The 15,566-nt window shown below is 42.3% G+C and overlaps 1 protein-coding gene across 1 annotated transcript in view; it reads right to left on the bottom strand.

Moving 5' to 3' along the window:
* Window positions 1-15,566, bottom strand: part of LOC125269565 (H-2 class II histocompatibility antigen, A-U alpha chain-like) — a 45,633-nt gene that overhangs the window by 11,386 nt on the left and 18,681 nt on the right. The window contains exon 2 of the mRNA XM_048192463.1: window positions 6,218-6,463. Within this exon, the coding sequence (XP_048048420.1) occupies window positions 6,218-6,463 (246 nt within the window). The remainder of the gene's footprint in view (window positions 1-6,217; window positions 6,464-15,566) is intronic.

The raw sequence follows: 15,566 nt of genomic DNA, 5'->3' as shown, positions 1-15,566 counted from the left end.
TTCTAAGCTGTCTGGTATGCTAAGGCGATGAAACTGATCAGGAAGGTTATTTATAAAGCGATCTTTAGTGGTAGAAGTGATGGTTCTACCATATTTATGGCAGGGAGGCAGTTTAGCCTCTTTAACTAAATGTAGTATACACGAGACTAGATAATGATCTGAGATGTCGTCACTCTGCTGCAGAATTTCAACGGCGTCAATATCGATTCCATGTGACAATATTAGATCTAAAGTATGATTACGACAATGAGTGGGTCCTGACACGTGTTGTCTAACACCAATAGAGTTTAGAATGTCCGTAAATGCCAATCCCAATGAGTCTTTTTTATTATCTACATGGATATTAAAATCACCAACAACAAGGACTTTATCTGCAGCTAGTACTAACTCTGATAGACAATCAGCAAATTCTTTAATAAAGTCTGTATGGTGTCCTGGTGGCCTGTATACAGTAGCCAACACAAATGTCAACTTACATAATGTTACGTAAAGCACCATCACTTCGAAGGAATTATATTTGGAAGACTTTTGACTAATACTGTAAATATTACTATAAATTACAGCAACACCTCCCCCTTTGCCTTTCTGTCGAGGATTGTGTCGATAATCATAACCTTGAGGGCTGGACTCATTTAAAGTAATGTAATCGTCTGGTTTTAGCCAGGTTTCTGTCAAACACAGCACATCTAGATTATTGTCTGTGATAATATCATTTACAATAAGTGCTTTTGAAGAAAGTGATCTAATACTTAACAATCCAAGCTTTATCATTTGTTTATCATTATTATCTCGATTTTTTATTTGTTGAAACATCAATTAAATTTTTTCCATTAAATGGGTTTGGAAGTTTTTTGTTTTTATTAATTCGGGGTACAGACACAGTCTCTATGTGATAATATCTAGGTGTAAGAGTTTCTATGTGTTGGGATTTATCTGACTTCTGTAACGTGAGGCAGCTAGCAGATGGTCGGTTTAGCCAGTCTGTCTGCTTCCTGACCTGGGCCGTAGTTTGTCATGTTTCAATGTCAGTGTCTTTCATAGAGCAAACGTTCAGCTGCATGTCATTTCCCTGCGTCTCTCACTCACGCGTCTCTCTCACATACTCGCGCGCGCACACTGCGCCTCCATGAGAACGAGTGTTGGAAGCAAGTTCGCGAAAGGTTGGTATCTCATGAAAACCTTTACACAATCACACATTAAAAAGTGGTATAAAAATATTTTTAATACTGAATATAATTCATGTCAGTGTGTTAATGTCGACCCGAGAAGCAATTGCTACTTTAGAAAGTTAACTAGACGCAAGTTTGAGGTAAAATGCACTTGGGTTATCGATGTCAAAACACTATTTAAGCTGTGATTCAAGTAAGGAATAATTGACGACGGGCAGTTGAATTATTAGAAGAATAATGCACACCTGAGGTGGTGATTCGGTCACGACTCGAAGCGGAGTCAATTATTCCGCTTATACCACGGTTATTCTCAGTCCTTCATATAGCCCGTGAGTTGTTTTTTTTTTTTTTTTTTTTGGGGGGGGGTTAGGGGAGTGCCCTTTTTTTAGGTCAGAGCAACTGCCCCTCAAAATTCCTGTGCACGTCCCTGAGGACAATGATACAAAACAAACATCAAAACCAGCACAAAAATGTGTCACTGAGCACAAAACCAAGCTTCTGCCATGGCTGTCCCAGTCACCAGACCTGAACCCTAAAAAAAAATGAGTGGAGTGAACTGAAGAGAAGAAGCACCAACAGCTGGGAATCTGAAGGATCTGATGATAGTCTCTGATCTCTTGTCAGGTGTTCTCCAAACTCATCAGGCTGCAAAAGGTGTTGAATAAAAGGGTATGATTATTTGTGAGCAGTGTGTATTAGAGAAAAACATTTCTCTCATAATGAGATCCCCCCCCCATTTAAAATTCTTATTCTCCAGTGAAAGGTTGCATTTTTGTAGATTTTTTAAATAAAAGATCAAAAGTATCAACGATGCAGATTTATTTTCACAGTCTTCTTTGGTCATATTTACCAAGGGTATTAATAATCCTGTCTGCCAGCCCTTCTCCTGTTCAAATGCTACTAGTGCCCCAAGATTCCCCTGAACCTATGCAGTTGGGTAGGACTCGACTTTCCCCTTCAGAACGAGACCGTCGTATGAGGGAGCGCTGTTGTTTATATTGTGGATTGTATGGTCATTTTTGTTCCACCTGTCCAGAATTCTCGAGAAATGCCTGGTTTCGCACTGGCAAGAAAGGACTGTAACGAGAGTAACATGCACTACTTCACCTTCCAACTCTGGGTTGATCCTTGCCATCACACTTACTTGGGGATACCAAAAACACAAAGTTCATGGATTTTTCCCTTGCCAGAAGTCTCCAGATCTCTACTAATTCCCTTCCTGCTCCCCTAACTGTGACAGCCTTGGATGGAAGACCATTAGCTCTTGGGAAAATAACCCACCTCACCTCTCTCCTTTGTCTCTCCACCTACCAGCACCAGGAGACAATGTGTGTTCTTCTAATACAGTCTTCAGAGTTTCCTGTTATCCTTGGTTACCCCTGGCTCCTCCAGAATAACCCACACATTGACTGGTCCACTGGCGCAGTCCTCAGTTGGGGTTCCACCTGTCAGACTACATGCTTGGTCCAGAACTCCCCTGATCCTGTTCTCGAGTCTCAGGAACCCCTAAATGTGTCCCAAGTCCCTATTCAGTACCACCATCTCTAGGTAGTGTTGAGCAAAAGGAAGGCCACAACCTTACCTCCTCATCGCCCCTATGACTGCGCCATTGAGCTACTCCCTGGAACCTGTCCCCCCAGAGATTGTATATTCTCATTGTCCTTCCCTGAATGCACTGCTATGGACAAGTACATCAACGAATCCCTTGTGGCAGGGATCATCCACCCATCCACTTCCCCTGCTGGAGCTGGGCTCTTCTTTGTCAGTAAGAAGGATGGTGGACTTCGGCCATGTATTGACTACAGGGGACTCCATAAGATCACTATTCGTAACCGCTATCCCTTGCCAATAATGGCCACTGCCTTTGAAATCCTTCAAGAAGCTTCCATCTTCACCAAGCTTGATTTACGCAATGCCTACCATCTTGTGCGCATCAGACAAGGAGATGAATGGAAGACTGCCTTCAACACGCCCACTGGTCATTATGAATACTTAGTCATGCCTTTCGGTCTCACTAATGCTCCTGCAGTCTTTCAAGCTCTCATTAATGACATTCTCAGAGACATGCTCAACCAATTTGTGTTTGTCTACTTAGATGATATCCTCATCTTCTCAAGTCCTCCAGAGACCTTCTCAAGTCCTCCAGAAACCGTCCTCCAGAGACGGTTTTGGTGGCAAACTATCAAAGAGGATGTCACAACATTTGTAAATGCCTGTCCCACGAGCAACCAAGGTAAAGCCTCTCACCGTTCACCCCAGGGGCTATTGCATCCTCTTTCAATACCACATAGACCTTGGGCTCATCTTTCCATGGATTTTATCACTGGACTACCACTATCACAGGGCAAAATCAATATCATGGTTATAGTTTATAGATTCTCCAAGGCCACCCGGTTTGATCCCTTGCCCAAACTGCCCACTGCAAAAGAGACTGCTGAATTGATTATAACCCATATCTTTTGAGTCTTTGGCATTCCACAAGACATTGTGTCTGATTGAGATTGTCTTTGGGGGCTTCAGTCTGATCTTCTGGGTTCCACCCAGAGTCCAATGGGCAAACAGAGAGGCTTAACTAAGATCTTGAGACTACCCTGAGGTGTATGGCGGCTAACAACCCATCCTTGTGGTCTTTCTTCATCATGTGGGCAGAATATACTCACAACACCCTTCGCTCCTCTGCTACAGGCATGTCCCCTTTCGTGTGCCAGTTCGGGTATACTCCTTCACTGTTCACTGAGCAAGAAGTGGAAAACACAGTTCTCTCCGCTCAACAGTTCGTCAAGCACTACTGCCAGACATGGAAAAGGGCCAGATTTAAGCTCCTTAAGGTCTCTCAGCAGAACCAGCACCAGGCTAATTGAAGACACAGAAATGCCAGCACTCTGTGCCCGGGCCAAAGAGTCTGGCTCTCCACCAACAACATTCCCTTGTGGGTGGAGTCCCGTAAACTTTCTCAGAGGTTCATCGGGCCTTTTAAGACCTTCAGGAAAGTTAACCCAGTTACTTATCATTTATACTTGCCTATGTCTTTAAAGATAAATCCCGCTTTTCATGTCTCACTGTTAAAACCTGTTTGGTCTTCTTTTCTTGCGAAAGGTAAACCCTCCTTGTATCATCGGTGGCCAGCCAGCCTACACAGTCCACCGAATACTGGATGTCCGTCAAGTACGTGTGTCCTGGCAGTATCTATGTCCTGGCAGACCCCAAGCTTATTTAAGAATTTCATGCTCACAAAACCAGTCATTCTGGAAGGAACGTCAGGAGTCATTCCTAGAAGGGGGGGGGGGGGGGGGGGGTAATGCTTTATTTTGCAATGCTTTATTTTTTCATTAAGCTGTGCTCTTTCCCTGTATCTTTGCTTGGTTATTGTGGTTTCCTAGCCAGTTGCTGCCGTAAGTGTTGCTCCTGTTGTTTGGAGATCATTGATTTTCCGTTTGGATTTTTTGCTTCCTTTTGGACTGAATACTCTTCTGTTTTTGTGGCTCAGTGGTGGATAATTAGACTTTCACACCAGAGACCCAAGTTCAAGTCCCGCTCTTGACAATCAAATCCTCCATATCACCGGAATATCTGCAGAACGCCACTCAATGCATTCCTTCCGCACTGGAGCAGCAACCTCAGCAGCAAGATGAGGTATCTCAGATAAGATAATCAGAATCTTCACAAGCATATCGCTCTTACATCCGTAACAATATCAATGATCCTTGTTAAGCCAAGCCTACCTTAGTTCTTCCCAATCTTTGGGTGTCCTAATCAGCTATACTGTCCTCAATCTGACCTGGATTATGGCCCGGATCCGGCTGACTACGCTAAACCTCGGGAAAAACAGAGTGACTAATATTAGCGTAGATGGCATTCTTCTTCTGATGTAACATGTATATCTGGAGTTATAGTAAGTGTTCCAGTTTATGGTTGGCCTAATTTATGCAGCCTAACAATCCTTTAATGGATTTGAAAACATAAATTGATAATGTGTTATGTGTATGCCAGTCAATTCAAAATCAGGAATCCCTTCGTCATACACACAATGAAGATTTGCTGTGAGGAGACTTCACGAGTTCACACTTACAAATAAGTCAGGTAAATTAATTGGTAAACGTATTTGGCGTGCTGTCCGGGGAGAGGGCTCCGAGCTCGGTAATCGGCCCGAACACAGAGTACCCCCCCCCTCCTTTTAGATTATATGAAGTAATCCAGAGAGTGTGAGGAGACGGGGTGGTGGAGGGATTCTGGAAACTGTCGAGGATCCTTGGGTGAGTTTGACTGTGATTATATACAGGCCTGAACTCATGCCGATTGGGTAGATATGTTGATTACAGATTGTTGACAGCTGGTTGAGATGACGTAATGATTAAGATGTTGTAATGATTGGGTATCTTATTTGACTTGTTCCTCCTGAACTACGTTTATAAAACATCATGTGGTTCTGATGCCTGTACTGTACTGTGATTTCCAACATCACAACTATGACAAGAAAAAACAAGTATTCTTGAGAGTTTGTGCTTTTTATTTTGTGACATCATGTCACGTTTTTGGTTTGTTTGTTTATTTGTTTGTTTGTTGGTTAGTTGTCAGCCAATGTCTTTTGTACATGTTGCGTTCATTTTAATAAAGGCACCAGAGGTTTGGAAGCAGACCAAGATCCACCAGTGTCCTGATGGCAGCGTTCACACTTATTAAAATGAACCGCACTGGTAGAGCAGTTGCACCAGTGTACATTTTAATCGAACCAAACATGCCAAGTGTAAACACACCCTTACACCCAGTGACAGCTTTTCTACCATTTTTGTGAGAGTGTAGCCTGGATATAATAAGACCTTGCCTAGCCAATTCAGGGTTGGAACTAAACCTTTTCAATGTATTTGAACGTGGAACGTGGTTGGGAACCCCTGCACTAGATGACACTGATGATGCCGAAACTGCCTAACCTACCTTTAAGAAAACCCTTTATAAACCCTTCACAAAAGAAACATTAAAATGTTATCCACATCATAGTATTTATATTCAATCAAAAAAGTAAAAGTTCAAAGTGTATCTTAATGCCTTACCCATTTCTGGTGGTGGGCTCTTGAAACCTTTAATGAAGCTGAGTAAGTTACTTCGGCATTGTGCCAAACGTCCAAGACCACGTTCATAAAATCCATCAAATGTCATAGTACCTGTAAATCCAGGTAATGTCAATACCCCTGTCTTCTCATTAAAGTCGGCATGCCACACCTCTTCTCCGTCATATCCAATGTAAAACCCTCCTCCTGTATCAGAGCATAGTGTAAACTGGGAACCTTCATGTTCAGCTGAAATAGATGGAGAGTAATAAAACATAAAATCAACTTAATTTTTGAGGTTGACAATTTAATTAAATAGCTGAGAACCATGTCTTGTGTGACAATATCACAATATATATGAGAACATTTATCCGTAGCCTAATATTAGTTTTTGTTGAGGTTTGAAAAATAGTACTGAGAATCAGAGTTCTAAATTAACACCCGCCAACCTGCCAAATGCGGGTTAAAATTCATTTTGGCGGGTGTTAATAAAAACTTACTTGCCAGTTTGGCCGGTGATGTATGAGGCTCTGTTCTCAGTCATTTATCCCCCTGGCAGCACTTCCTACATTTCACATGAACACTGTGCCGTAATGCTACGCAATGACGTTTTTATACACCCATTGGCTGCGCGCAGTTTGCAGTGAAAGCAGCTTGAGAAACCATGGAAACGAACGGAGCGTCCATCAGAAAACACAAGGAAGAAGAAGAACGAACGGAGCCAGAGCAAGGAGCATAGACTGAAAGAGAAGGGAGTTAGCTAGTAAAGGAAAAAGTTAAACTTAAATGCGGTGGTGGTTGGGACAGATTTCTGAGAAGAGGATGAGGATATCGACAGAGAAACAATGAAAAGAAAATGTAATGCCAAATGGCTGATGGGTCGTGAATGGCTTGTGTTTGATCATGAAAATGTCATGTTTTGTCAGGATTGCCGCATGTACCAGACGGTTACCAGGGTAACCAGACGTCCCCGTTTTCCGGAGACAGTCCAGATTTTTGGTGCTCCGTCCCCAGAAATGTCCCCGTTTTATAGCTCATTCAAAATAGCCTGCAAATACATTGCAAAAAAAGCCTGACCAACATACAGCAGCCTGCTGGTTATCGGAGCAATCGTGTAGGGATTATATTCACCAACAGAGGGGGCTGTACAGCTATACTGTCACTGCTACACTTGGTCACGCACGCTGCTACTTCATGAAGAACGTAACCTGGACCAGAGCAGAGCGCCATTATCATCAATTATCAAAAGGAACATCGTTATTGGTTTCAACTTTTAAGGTATGACATACTAACTATTCATGTTAAATTAAAGTAATACGGTTATGTGTTTTATAACAGAGTGTGGAATTGTTTTGGACAATTTAAAGATCCTCAGTCACAAAGCAGCAATTTCCACACACGTCTTAACTGAATCAGGAGGTGAAGGTACACTCAGTAACACTCAATAACAATTATAATAAAATAATGCACTTGCAAATTACTTAGTGCTTAAAATGAGTCTAAAATGCATAATAATAGATAAAAGTTGTAATTTCTATACAGTATTAAATATTAAATTCAATAATAAATGTTAAAAATATTTGTTAAATGCCAATTTATTTATCTTATATTTATGTTGTTTTAATTTTGCAATGTGATTTTTCAAAATTGTTACAGGATATACCAGTCGGAGACAGAAGATATCGGTAAGTTGGTTTATTGAACACAAACAGAGAAATAACGTGCACACAGGTGAATGAATGGTGATGGGTAAAGTCAATGATGAAGGTAATGTCAACGATACTGTCCTTTGTTGATGCAGATGGCGATAGGGATCGCTGGAGGGAGACGCTGGAGACAGGTGAGTATCACGGAGAGTCCTTGAGGTAAGCATACAGGTTATATCCTTAGTGCAAACAAGACCAGACAATGAGGTGGTGTGTGTGAGTGTCTTTTGTAGTGCTGGTGATTGGGGTGATGATGAGGTGCAGGTGTGAGTGATCAGTACTCAGGTGACGGCGTGCACTGGGATTGGTTGGTGATGGAGCATGGTGTGTCTGTGACAGTATCCCCCCCTCTACGGCCGCTCCTGAGGGCCGAGGACCCCAACGTCGTGGTGGTCTTCCTCTTCCACGAGGGGCAGGTCTGTTGGGATGAGCAGCATGGAAGGTGTCTAGAAGATTAGGGTCAAGAATGTTGTTACGTGGAACCCAGGACCGTTCCTCGGGACCGTAGTCTTCCCAGTCCACCAGATATTCAAGCTGACCACCACAGCGCCGGGAGTCCAGGATCTCGTAGGCAGCTCCGTCATCCAGGATCAGTGGAAGGGGGGGCTCAGCTTCGGTCACACCAGAGAGGAACAGAAGGGTGGTGAGGTTTTAAAAGTGACACATAGAATGTGGGATGAATTCTGTACTGTGGTGGTAATTGGAGCTTGTACGTGACCGGGTTGATCTGCTCGATGATGGTGAATGGGCCAATGAACCTGGGACTCAGCTTATGGCAAGGCAGACGCAGTCGGATGTCCCTGGTTAACAGCCAGACCTTCTCTCCTGGTTGGTAAACTGGAGCTTTGGAGCGGAAAAGGTCTGCTATCATCCTGCGTCTGCAAAGGGCACGTTGAAGCTGATGGTGTGCTGAGTCCCAGACCCTCACGCTCTCTGATGTAGACCAGCACGAACTTGTGTAGAAACTCCCAGAGCACCTCATGTATGAAATCCTGGAATACGGAGTCCATAGGGCATGACCAAGTATTTGTAGCGGCCAGTCGTCCTCCTCACGTATCCGGATGAGGTTGTAGGTGCTGCGGAGGTCCAACTTGGTGAACACAGTGGCACCACGGAGATGTTCCAGGGCCACTGGGATGAGAGGAAGGGGATAACAGAATTTGACTGTGACATTATTGAGTGTTCTGTAGTCGATGCATGGCCGCAAGCCTCTGTCCTTTTTTGCCACAAAGAAGAAACTGGAAGCAGAAGGGGAAGTTGATGGTTGGATGTAGCCTTGCGCCAGCGCCTCCTCGATGCCTTCCTCTTGGCACTGACGCACCCGGAAGCAGATCTATGGCGCAGTCCCATGGCCGGTGTGGAGGCAGCTTGGAAGCACGTTTGGGGCAGAAAACGTCACTGAAGGGGACGTAATAGGATGGAATATCAACTGAACATTTCTCGATGGGACACTCAATGGAAGTCGCACAGACAGGAATAGACTTGGAACCAGAAGATCTTGAAATGGGAAGTGTATGGAAACACTCAGGAAAACAGGTTTCGCCCCACTTCAAGAATTCCCCCATCTTCCATGATATAATGGGGTTGTGCTGCTCCAACCATGGGCGCCCTAGAATTACGTCAGCGGTGGAACCTTCCAGAACCAGAACCTTCCAGATGAATGTCCTCGACATGCAGAAGTCTAACTTGAAGTTGAAGGGGTCCAACACTTTTACTCACATGTCTTCGGGTTACAGGTTTACCAGTTATTGCATGGATCTGGTAGGTAGACGGCGTGTTCTTGGTCTTGATGTTGAGCTGACGGCAGAGGGTGCCGGAGATTAAGTTTCCTGCTGACCCAGAATCGAGGAGTGCAGATACTGGAATGGAAACATCAGCAGCAGTAAGGTTTACAATTGTAGTGAGTGGTTTCATTGTCTGGAGGGTAGAGATGATAGCACTCACCATAGGACGAGGAGGAAGTGTTGGGCATGCAGAGATTACATGCCCAGGAGATCCACAGTACAAACACAAATTCTGGGTCAACCTTCTCTGCCATTCAGCAGGTGTAAGCCGTGTTGAATCCACTTGCATGGGTTCGGTGGCTGGTTCTGGAGAGCTGATGGATTCTGGGCGGCAGAGGATGGTGTTGTGCTGCGGTTGACCCTGGTGCTCTTCAAGACATGACTGCATACGAGTGGCGAAACGGATTGATAGCTGGATGAATCGTTTGAGGCCAGAGAGAGAGAATGAACGGAGAGAGAGAATCTCTCACCAGAAAAAGAGAATTATTGAGTACAGAAAGGCCTTAAAAACTGCTAGATCTGCCTATTTTTCAAAACTTTAAGAAGAAAATAAACACAACCCTAGGTATTTATTTGATACAGTGGCTAAATTAACAAGAAATAACGCTTCAACTTCTGATGTTTCCAAAGAGCACAGCAGTAATGACTTTATGAACTTCTTTACTTGCAAGATTGATAATATTAGAGAAAAAATTATAACCATGCAACCGTCTACTGGAGTATCGTGTCAGACAGTGCATTGTAGTGTCCCTGAGGAAAAATTCAATTCATTTACTGCTTTGGGAGAGGAAGAATTGTCTGAACTTGTTAAATCATCAAAATCATCAAAATCAACAACATGTATGTTAGACCCTATACCGACTAAGCTATTGAAAGAGATGCTTCCAGAGGTCATAGATCCTCTTCTTAATATTGTTAATTCATCTTTATCACTAGATACATACCAAAAACTTTTAAGCTGGCTGTTATTAAACCTCTTATTAAAAAAACACAACTTGATCCTAGAGAATTAGTCAATTACAGGCCGATCTCAAATCTTACTTTTCTGTCAAAAATACTAGAAAAGGCAGTTTCATCACAACTATGTTCCTTTTTAGAAAAAAATAGTATGTGTGAGGATTTCCAGTCAGGATTTAGACCGTACCATAGTACTGAGACTGCTCTCATTAGAGTTACTAATGATTTGCTCTTATCATCAGATCGTGGTTATATCTCTCTATTAGTGTTACTGGATCTTAGTGCTGCATTTGACACTATCGATCACAATATTCTTTTAAATAGACTTGAAAATTATGTTGGCATTAGTGGAATTGCATTGTCATGGTTCAAATCATACTTATCTGACCGTTATCAGTTTGTAGTAGTAAATGAAGAGCGGTCATATCGATCACAAGTTCAATATGGAGTACCGCAAGGCTCAGTACTAGGACCGTTGCTTTTCAGTCTGTACATGCTACACTTGGGAGATATCATTTGAAAGCATGGCGTTAGTTTTCATTGTTACGCTGATAATACTCAGCTCTATATTTCTTCGCGGCCTGACGAAACTTACCAATTTGCAAAATTAACAGAATGTATAGCTGATATAAAAAACTGGATGACCAGTAATTTCCTACTACTAAATTCAGAAAAAACAGAGATTCTAATTTTTGGACCGAAAACTTCTTCACGTAATAACCTAGAATACTGTCTAACACTTGATGGCTGCTCTGTTAAGTCTTCATCGTCAGCTAGGAACCTCTTCCAAAGCACTAAATGGTTTAGCTCCCCCAGTACCTGAGCGAGCTCTTAAAGCATTATAGTCCTTCATGTTTATTGCGATCTCAGAATTCAGGCCAGCTGATAATACCTAGAATATCAAAATCAACTGCAGGCGGTAGATCCTTCTCCTATTTGGCACCTAAACTCTGGAACAATCTTCCTAGCATTGTTCGGGAAGCAGACACACTCTGTCAGTTTAAATCTAGACTAAAAACGCATCTCTTTAACCTGGCATACACATAACACATTATCAGTTTATATTTTCAAATCTGTTAAAGGATTATTAGGCTGCATAAAATTAGGTCACCCGGAACCAGGAACACTTCCTATAACACCAGATGTACTTGTTACATCAGAAGAAGAATGGCATCTACACTAATATTAGTTTTTCTGTTTATCCCAAGGTTTACCGTAGTCAACCGGATCCAGGCCATATCCAGATGAGACCGAGGACCAGTGCCCTGACAGGACCACAACGCAGCCCTGAAGTATCAACATAGATCGAGTCAACTAGATCATCCACTGTGAAGGCCTCATCGACACGACAGCCAGTGCCACAGTTCCTCAACAGACCGTCCATACCGGCATGATGAATATGTTTCTCCCAAGGTTTTTTTCTCCATTTAACACCTATTTGCCACCTGTTTGCCACCTGATGTCACCTATTGGAGTTTGGGTTCCTTGCCGCTGTCGTCTTTGGCTTGCTTAGTTGGGGACACTTGACATTTGACTTGACATTTGATATTCAACAGTATTCTTGACATTTATTCAACAGTGCTTTGATCTGCCTGCATTGACACTATTCTTTAAGAGCTGCTGTGCAGCCAAATTATATACTAGTTATCACTGTAAAGCTGCTTTGACACAATCTGCATTGTAAAAAGCGCTATATAAATAAAGGTGACTTGACTTGACTTGATGGTATCCTCGTATGCAGCAAGATGCAACCGCACTCGAGGATCCAGACCCTGGCGATATGTAGTCAGCAGCACTTGTTCATTCCATCCACTTCGGGCTGCAAGGGTTCTGAACTGAAGAGCGTATTCATTAACAGACATCTTTCCTTGTTTTAAATTATAAAGTTTCTCACAGATAGATGAATCCCAGGAAGGTTTTCCGAATACTTCCTTGAAGTGTTCAATGAAGCCTGAATACGTCTGGATTATTTTGAGAACAAATGGAATTGGCCCACTGCAGAGCTTTACCAGAAAGTTGAGACATGAGAAATGCTACCTTGGAATATTCGTTGGGGAATAAGTGCGGTTGCATCTCCAGGGTCAGGGAGCATTGCAGAAGGAATCTGTTGTAATCCTCCACCGCACCAGAGTAGGGCGACGGTTTGGCCATGGGACTGGTGTATACAGGGAGAAGTGGCGGTGTTGACGGAAGTGCTGGCGGGAGTCGGTGGTGATGGTGCTGGAGCGGTGAATGTTCGACGCAAAGCGTCAACCAGGTCCTGGAAGTGATCAGAGTGACTCATGCTTGTGTTCAACGGTTTTGGTCCGGTCTTCTGTTACAGGATATACCAGTCGGAGACAGAAGATAACGGTAAGTTGGTTTATTGAACACAAGCAGAGAGATAACGTGCACACAGGTGAATGAATGGTGATGAAGTCAATGATGAAGGTAATGTCAATGATACTGTCCTTTGTTGATGCAGATGGCGATAGGGATCGCTGGATGAAGACGGAGCTGGTGGATAACACTCACACACAGACAGGTAACACAGGAGGGAGTTCGGAGACGCTGGAGACAGGTGAGTATCGCGGAGAGTCCTTGAGGTAAGCATACAGGTTATATCCTTAGTGCAAACGAGACCGGACAATGAGGTGGTGTGTGTGAGTGTCTTTTGTAGTGCTGGTGATTGGGGTGATGATGAGGTGCAGGTGTGAGTGATCAGTACTCAGGTGACGGCATGCGCTGGGATTGGTTGGTGATGGAGCCTGGCGTGTCTGTGACAAAAATAGTGTAATACTTTTTTAGTTAGGCCTGGTTAATAGTGTAATAGTTTTTTGGTGAAAACCAGACCAAAAATCCTAATAATAAAAATCAAATCATAATAATTATTAATGTAATGATATCTGGAGCTAGTGTTGTTTTTGGCGGCCTTTTTTAATTTTAGTTTTAGTCTAGTCTTTGTGTCAAGCTGTCATTTTAGTTTTTATTAGTTTTAGTCACGTTCATACTCTTTTAAGTTTAGTCAAGTTTCAGTCGACTAAAAGTCTGAGCATTTTAGTCTTATTTTAGTCAGAATTATCCATGACTATTTTCGCCTAGTTTTAGTCAACGAAAACTGATGGCATTTTTAGTCTAGTTTTAGTCAATGAAAATTTTATTTTAGTCTCTTTTTAGTAATGTAATTCTATTTAACCCAGTCAATGTAGTATAAGTACCTAGTAGTATAGACAAAACCAAAATTTTCTTTTAGCCAAACCCATTTCAAACAAGGTTATATTATTATATTATTGTTACCTTATAGATAATACTTTATAATGCCTTGAGATGTCTCTTAAAGTAAGACTCATGACTCCAAAACTGTAGCAAGGAGAGTCAAAAGGTAGGTATTATTAGGTAGGTATACACTTTAATTTTTTAGAAAATATAAATTACATTTACATTCGGACATTTTCATGCTGAAAAAACTGCTGATAAAAGACAAAAAGAAAAAGATCAGAGAAAAATTCTTTTTTGGTGATGCTCTCCTACAAATGATACTTTTGTGTTATTTTTACGTTGGAAAACGAACATGGATGGTTCCAGGAACATTGGATACACACTGCATCCCGGAAAGACGAGTGACATGTTTTTTGCCAAGTATGTTAAATCATTCCGTGAGTAATATCTTGTGATCAACGCAATATATTATGTTGATTTTGGATTCATTTTAATCATGAGAATCTGCCTTATGATGTGCATTTTCTATGATCTGTGCATTTTTCATAAAGTTATGAGCATGTGAAATCTACACTTCCCTACATATCAGTTATTTTCTCTGTCAGACTTAACTTTGTTTGTTGTGGTTTATGCTAACTCACTGCAGCTGCATCTTCTATATAATGCTGCGAGTGGGGCTTGAGAAAATGACGTCGCCTGCGTCTGCACAGTGCCACCTGATGCAGCCCCTGAAATGAGACACAGGAAACAGAAATAATAATAATAACGCGACTAAACGAGACGAAATAACGTTATAACATTTCGTCTCGTCTCGTTTTGGTCAATGAAATGAAGAGACATTTTAGCATAGTTTTTATTTTGTAAACCACATTTAGTCTCCTTTTTATTCGTCAACATATTGCATTTATACATTTAATTTTAGTCATCGTCACGACCAGCATTTACGTTGCTTCTCGTCTCGTTTTCGTCATGTGATAAAGGTTCGTTGATGACGATATTTAGTCATAATTTTCATTGACGAAAGCAACACTATATTAAACCCATATTTACCATTTAAGTTATCTGTATTTAAACATTGAAGTTAATTCAATGAAAAGACCACATTAGGTCAACTCAATTACAAACCCGATTCCAAAAAAGTTGGGACACTGTGTCACGGTTCGCAGGCCTGTGGATTCCTGTTCTGTTGTTGTGGTGTGTGTGTGTGTGTGTGTGTGTGTGTGTGTGTGTGTGTGTGTGTGTGTGTGTATGTCTTGACTGTCACGTGTGGTTGCTGGGCAACCCACGAGCGCTGATTAGTGATCAGCTGCAGCTGTTGCTTGTCAGCACTGCTATTTAATGTCTGTGTTTGTTCGTTCATTGTCGGATTGTTTTGTGGGCTCACGCTGTGTTCCTTTCAGTTCTGCCTTTCGTCTCCTGGGTTCCTGCCACTGTTCTGAGTGGATGTTTATCTCGTCTGAGGTTCCTGCCGCTGTTCAGAGTGGATGTTTATCTCGTCTGGTGTTCTGCGCTGGATTGCATTTGGAGATCAGCCCATTATAGTCCCTGTGCTGCCAAAGAACCAGCTGTACCACAGTCTTCCGACCACTCACGTTGTTCATTTTCTCTTGTGCACTTCCTTAATAAAGGAGTTTGTCACTTGCAATTGAATCTCGAGTTATCAATCCTGACACACTGCACAAATTGTGAATAAAAACAGAATGCAAT

The sequence above is a fragment of the Megalobrama amblycephala genome, linkage group LG6, assembly GCF_018812025.1.
Source record: "Megalobrama amblycephala isolate DHTTF-2021 linkage group LG6, ASM1881202v1, whole genome shotgun sequence".
In the NCBI taxonomy this organism is placed as follows: Eukaryota; Metazoa; Chordata; class Actinopteri; order Cypriniformes; family Xenocyprididae; genus Megalobrama; species Megalobrama amblycephala.
This window is presented reverse-complemented; position numbering and strand designations above follow the sequence as displayed.